This window comes from Tupaia chinensis, unplaced genomic scaffold (genome assembly GCF_000334495.1).
Source record: "Tupaia chinensis unplaced genomic scaffold, TupChi_1.0 Scaffold144128_1, whole genome shotgun sequence".
Taxonomy (NCBI): domain Eukaryota; kingdom Metazoa; phylum Chordata; class Mammalia; order Scandentia; family Tupaiidae; genus Tupaia; species Tupaia belangeri.
In genome coordinates this window covers 58,325-65,432 of record NW_006203983.1, presented here as the reverse complement: position 1 = coordinate 65,432, position 7,108 = coordinate 58,325, and the positions used below count along the sequence as shown (strand labels likewise).

At 44.4% G+C, this 7,108-nt stretch overlaps 1 protein-coding gene across 1 annotated transcript in view; it reads left to right on the top strand.

Annotated features, from left to right (window-relative positions):
* The window catches only part of GIMAP2 (GTPase, IMAP family member 2), a 30,050-nt gene extending 23,607 nt beyond the window's left edge, over positions 1-6,443 (top strand). Inside the window, 2 exon segments of the mRNA XM_006165977.3 lie at positions 383-418; positions 5,117-6,443. Of these exon segments, the coding sequence (XP_006166039.1) occupies positions 383-418; positions 5,117-6,102 (1,022 nt within the window). The 3' untranslated portion in view covers positions 6,103-6,443.
* Positions 6,444-7,108: the final 665 nt, after the last annotated feature.

Genomic DNA, 7,108 nt, shown 5'->3' with positions numbered 1-7,108 from the left:
TATAGCAGAAAACTTTCAAAAAAAAAAAAAAAAGAAAGAAAGAAAGAAAGAAAGGAAGAATGAATTAAGGTTGTTAAATTAAGATTTTTGTGAATCAATAAAATGTGTGTCAGAGGGGGAAGGAATGGAAAGCAACTGCAGACACCAGAGACAGTGTGGGAGGAGGGTGGGAAGTGGCAGAGTGTGAGAAAAATGGGGATGAATAAGTAAATAAAAAGAAGGGGGTAAGGTCTGCAAGGGAAAACCGCTGGGCGGCTTGCAGCACTGTGAGTAGGAATTCTCTTCCCACCCCTCCTGTCAGAGAGGAGTAGTCAGCTACTAAAACAGAAGTGTCTTTTATGATTCAGAACTGAAAATTAATCACTTCTTGTCTGTTTCTCAGGGAGGTCAATGGATCAAAATGAACAGAGTCACTCGGGTAAGAAAGTGACATCATGTGTGTGTGTGTGTGTGTGTGTGTGTGTGGTATGTATGTAGTTGGCTCTTTCGGTGAAGGCTGAGCAAAACGGAAAAGAGTGAGGGATCTCACGCTAACTCGCACCACCACCAGCAGCAGCTCAAAATTGCTAAAATATTCTGTGAGGAACTAAAATAACACTTCCCACCTTCTCGATCACGTGCTGATCTTTTAGCGCTATCTTCCTCCTCCTGCCATTCTTTCCTTTTTTCTCTCCCTCCTGTCTGCAGGTTGTCTCTCCCCTATTCCCACTTTCTCTCTCCCTTCCCTTCTCCGCCCTCCTCTGTCTTCTCTTCCCCTCCCCTATCTGTTTCTGTCCTCTGTCCCATACACAAACCTGTATGGGTTTCTGCATCTTTACCAGCCTTCCCCACTCCACGCTTGCTATTCGTCTTGTTCTTCGCAGCGCTGTTTCCAGTCTCTTACATCAAGAGGAGTCTGGGTCTCACCTCTCCATGTTCACCTACACTCAGTCTGTGAGAAGCTCTCTATGCCTCTGGCTTCATCATGTCTAGAACGTGTTGACTGAAAAGGCTGAACTCTAAGAGACCCAAACAAAACACGGTCTTCCTCCCAGCACTACCATAACTCCTGCACCTGCACTTCCGGATGCCATACTGGGCAGATTCCTTCGTGATGAACACGGACCGTAAGAGCAGTGTATTTAAGTCCCCTTTCTATCAGTGTCAGGGTCTCATTGTTTTTTATGGCTGAGTAGTATTCTGTAGAATACACGTTCCACATTTTCTTTTCTTTTTTTTTTTTTTTTGGAGAGGTTTTTGCCATAGGGCGCGTGCGCTCACCAGACAGACAGACAGGGACAGAGAGACAGAAAGGCAGAAATCACCCCCCGGAGGGGATGGCCATGCCGCAATCCCTTTTCCATTCTCCTTTCAGGATCTTGGACACGCACGCACATGCGCCCGGCGTGAGTTTAAGCCACCAGGTCTGGGACTCGAACTGCGGTCGACTACGTGGGAGTCCAGCGACATAACCATTATGCTAACTGCTGGTCCCCACATTTTCATTTTTTAAATGCACTCATCACATATATGAGATGTTGAAGCAGTCAGTCCAGCCTAATGTCAAACTTCCATTCAATTTGGGTTCTCTTTCTTACAGCTCAGCCTCCTTTGTTCTGGACCTTCTAGAATCTTCCTCTCCTTCCAGCTCTGCTTCCTCAACCTTCCTGTCATTCCTCCCTGTCCGTTGGGCAAGAGGAGGGGTGATGGAGGAAGAGGGCAAGGCCCTGAGTGCTGTCTTGGTAGCCATCCTTGGCTGATCCTGCCTGACCATCAAGGGCTTGATTATAGCAATCGGCCAATGTCACGAAGTACAGAAACCGAAGACCCCACAGGGACTGCCGGCGACATGCTTCTCTGCCATGGGTGTGCACTCTCCGGTGACTTCTTTGGCTAGGACTCGGCTCTTTGTCTAGCTAGTATCCCTCAGCATCTGTTATTTCTTTCAAGCATTTGACCCAGAATTCTTGTCACTTCACCGTACCTGGGTTGGTTTGCAAATTTCAGCAGTTCAGCAAACATCCACTACCAAAATGACATTTCAGTCTCTCAACTTCTTCTGGCACGCTGGATGTGTTTGAGGGGCTGTTTCAGAGACCCTCACATCTGGCTCAGGATGGAGAACGTACCCTTCCCTATTCTCACTCAGGGGAAAGAATGACACGGCACTGAGTGGAAAGGCAGCAACTCATCAATTCTTTTCAAGGACTCTCTTGCTCTCTGCTTTCATAGACCAGGTGGAAGGTGAAGGTGCAGTCTGGCCACCTCTAAGCCCTTAGAGGGCTACGTCAGGAGCTGCTTGGCTGCTGCTTTCAGAATGCCAAGGAGAATACCTGTGTCCTTTTAAGCACAACTCCTCATTACAAGTGCATAGTGAGGTTTTCTAGGCATGCAGAAAACAGGACAAGGTACCCATGAACTGCAGCCAACTTAGCTGAGAGACAAAGCACTTACATACATGCAGCAAGGGTGGTACAGCTGCAGGGCAGCACACTCATGCTTCAAGCATGGAATATGCATAGGCCGAATACCAGCTTTCCACTTACACAATTTGTGACTTTTAATAGCTCTAAGTTCTTGGGCAACTTTCAGGTTCTTGTGAACAGTAAGGTAAAATAGAGTTAAAAAAAAAGGAACTTATGGGTTAAAACATGAACATTTCTCCCTTTTCTGCCTGAGGGTTTAACCTTTGGTTAAGCTTTCTAGGTCTGTCTCTCTGGTAATCTAATCAGAACAAAACTTCTCCAACGCTAGTAAGAACTTTGCTAGTAGAGATGAACATTTCCCTTTGGGTGAAGTTGTGGAGTGGCCTTCAGAAAGTTAGTGGAAAATGCTAATTAAAAAATCATGCTTGGGTTTCAACATTTTTTTGCACAAAATGAATTTGTACTTCCATTTTCTTATATGCTTTTTGAAGTCCCTTCCTATCTAGACCAGAAACAAATATGTGTTACAAAGCTATGTGGTTTTTTTTCTTTTCCTTTTTCTTTTTTTTTTTTGGAGAGGTTTTTGCTGTAGGGCACGTGCGCTCACCAGAAAGACAGAGTCAGAGAGACAGAAAGTGAGAAATCACCCCCCAGGGGTGATGGCCATGCCGCAATCCCTTCTCCTCCATTCTCCTCTCGGGATCTTGGGCATGCATACACACGCGCCTGGCATGAGTTTAAGCCACTGGGTCCAGGACTCGAACCGCGGTTGACTACATGGGATTCCAGCAACATAGCCATTATGCTAACTGCTGGTCCCAGAAAGCTACGTTTTGGGCTTACCCAAGCAGAGCGACTCTTTTAAGCACCATGTTTCTTGCAGGGACACTGGAAGCTACACTCAGGGGTGTTACAAGAGACATTAGCTTTTTCGGACCCAAACAGCTCCTGTTCCTGCCCAAGGTGCCCTCTTCTTGCCCTGAGACATCTCCAGGTGGCAGTGTATAGTGTTCTATGAATCTCTGCATGGCCTCCCACTGGGAGGAAGGCCTGAGACCGTCCCTCTGGCAAGCCAAAGTTTCCCTCCTTCTGAGTAGATGGATGTCCAGTGAGGCCCATGGCAGTCTTGTGAGCCTGAGGTCATTTGGACCTAAGACCCCTGGTGGACATGGAAGCCCCTAACACCAGCTCACACTACTGCTAGAAGGAGTACATGAGGAATGCAGGTAAATCACCTGGCACAGAGCCTGGGACATCATAAGTGCTCAGTATTCAGCAGATGTCATTATTAGTAATTTGCTGGATGACTATGCTACATAATAGTGGGAGGCCGCAGTTACTTCATCTGCGGGAGGTTGCCTTAAATATCACTAGTATAACTTCACTAAGCAGGTAAAAGTGCCAGCACTACTTTAAGTCTTTTACATATATTACATTGTTTAATTAGAATAACACTCATGGTATGGACCATTATTTTCTCCAGGTGCAATGAAATTAGGCAGTTGCCCAAGATCATAGGACTAGCAATTAGGGGGCAGCTAGAACACAGCAATGTGTCTCTGAATTCTTTATCCTCAACCACTGCATACTGCCTGTGAGAAAGCTCGTTTCCTCCATGCAAGCTAAGTTCCTTTCCAGCTCTGGTATCTACACTGTGTACACATCCTTTCTCCAACTGTCTCCCTCGAACATGAGAATAAGGAATAGCTAAACCCAATGGCAATGGGCTTTGCAGGAGACTCTCAGCTCTCTTGGAAATTCCCCTCCACGACCTACTGCCAGAAAGATTCTTCTCTTATCCTACTACTCCGTTTTGCTCACACAGGTCAAAGGCGACTCCCTTACAGTAAAAGAAACAAGTGATGAACTCTCAGATTCTCCCCTGCCTTGCAAGTTGCTCCTGTCTCCACCACAAAGTAAATCTTTGATTCATTTTGATTCTGCCATCAGAGCTCCCCAGACGAGTTATTCCTATAACACCACATGGACCAGGAGAAACAGAACAGTGGCTTGGCTCCTGTGCACTCCTCTTTCATGTCCCTGAAACAAGTTTTTCTAGGAGCCTTAAACTCCTTCATACCTCTGTTCCCATATATTCCTCACCACAGAACCTTAAATATGTTGAAGGCTTATAGGAAAGAAGAGTAGAGGAGTTTATCATATTAAGTGCCTATTTATGGAAAACCTATGCTATCCTTTCTAAAGCAAAGTATAAGCTACCAGATGTTTCTTCATGAGAATCACTACACACTGCTCCTTCAAATATTCCCAGGGTCCAGTCATTTCACTGCGACTCATGACCACAGTCAGCCCGGTCAAAGGGTGAGAGTAGCTCTCTCTGGTCATGGGTACCACAAAATGGAACCCAAAATCTTGACTTCACATCTATGGTCTCCAGAAAAGTTGTCTTTGAGACAAGACAAAACTGAGTGATCCAAACAAGGCTTGCATGGTGAGGTACAGCTCTAAATGCATCTCGTCCTCATACTGTGCTTTTGCTAGTATCCCACATGAAAATAACTGCAGTCCTGGAGAAAATGAGATGTTTTCAAACACAGTATTACATTTCATTTTATCATGAAAATAACTTTAATTTCATACATAAGTAGTGAAGATGTCTTTTCCCATAATGTGGACTATCTTCTTATAACTGAAGAGACTCTATTGTCTTGATCAGTACAGAAATGACACAGTAAATTTGTTCCCAACAGGACTGTCTGCGAAGATCCAATATGCCAGAGGATCAGAGCTGAGAATCATCCTAGTGGGCAAAACGGGAACCGGCAAAAGTGCCACAGGGAACAGCATCCTCAGGAAGCAGGCCTTTGAGTCAAGACTGGGTGCCCAAACTGTGACAAAGACTTGCAGTGAGAGTTAAGGAGCCTGGAGGGGCAGGGGGATGGTTGTTCTGGACACAGCAGATGTGTTTTCTGGGAAGGATCACTCTGAAGCCCTGTACAAGGAAGTGCAGAGGTGCTACCTACTCTCTGCACCAGGACCCCACGTGCTGCTTCTGGTGACCCAGCTGGGCCGATTCACCATCCAAGACCAGGAGGCTGCACAGAGAGTGAAGGAGATCTTTGGAAAGGATGCCATGAGACACACAATTGTCCTCTTTACCCACAAGGAAGACCTCGATGGTGGCTCCCTGGTGGACTATATCCGTGACTCAGATAACAAAGCCCTAACCATGCTGGTGGCAGCATGTGGGGGACGAGCCTGTGCCTTTAATAACCGAGCTAAAGGGAGTGATTGGGATGACCAAGTGAAGGAGCTGATGGACTTGATCGAGGGTCTGATGGTGGAGAGAAGGAATGACCACTATACCAATGAACTGTACAGTCTAGCACGGGGGTCCAACTGTGGGCCTGAGGGCTCAGAGGGAAGAGTAAAGAATTTCAAAGAGAGCCTTATCAAGTACATGGAACTTCAGAGATGTTGCACAACAATGGCCAAAGCAAATTGGCTAAGAAGAGCCCTAATCAAAACACTGCTGTGTATTTTATTTTGTAGTCAGCTGTATTTCAGATTGCTACTTCTGTTATTTTCTGTATTGTTCAGAGTGAGCAATTTGTTTTGCTTCTTACTCTTTAGTATGTGCAGTTTATTCTGTACTTTACTGTGTTGTATACCCAGAAAGCTCATGATAATTTTGAGAAAGACCACTGGACTAGAAGGCAGGATGCCTGGATCATAGTTACAGATCAGGAATTATTTACTCACTGTTATTTAGTGGGTGAATTACAGTACATTGCCTATAAAATGACATTGTGTTTGAGACTGAAGTGTTTAAACATTAACATATCACTCAATTTACTCAAGAACTAAACTTTTTAAAAGTTTTTGTGCATTGAAATATAATACAAAAATCTTTTGAAATCTGTAAATATAGTATTTCTCTGATTAAAAAATCTCCCAACAAGTTGTACAGTCCTGAAAACACTTTTTTAAATATAATAATACAAGGGGACCAGCAGTTAGCGTAATGGCTATGTCACTGGACTCCCACGTAGCCGATCATGGTTTGAGTCCCAGATCTGGTACCTTAAACTCACGCTGGGCACGTGTGCGTGCATGCCCAAGATCCCGAGAGGAGAATGGAGGAGAAGGGATTGCGGCGTGGCCATCCCCCCTGGGGGGTGATTTCTCGCTTTCTGTCTCTCTGTCTTTCTGGTGAGTGCACGCGCCCTATAGCAAAAACCTGTCAAAAAAAATAAAATAAAATAATAATAACACAAGGAAACTCTCAGAGACATTGGAGTAAGGAAAGATTTCTTAAATAAGACCCCCAAAGTACAAGCAATAATCTCAAAAAAAAAAACAAGTGGGAATATATCAGGTTAAAAAACTTCTGTGCAGAAAAAGAAACAATAGCTAGAGTGAGTCAACAACTCTCAGAATGGGCGAATATATTTGCAAACTGTGTCCAATAAGGTACTGATAATCAGAATATACAGGGAGCTCAAGCAGCTTACCAAAAAAAAAAAAAAAAGGAAAAAAATTTCAGATGGGATAATGAGCTGAACTGATAACTCCCTAAGATACACAGCCAAAAAGAACAGCCAAAAAGCATATGAAAAAAATGCTCGACATCCCTTAACATAAGGGAGATACAAATCAAAACCACAATGAGATACTACATAATACCAGTAAGAATAGCTAAGATTTAAAAAAATAAAGAATGATAAGTGTTGGCAAGGTTG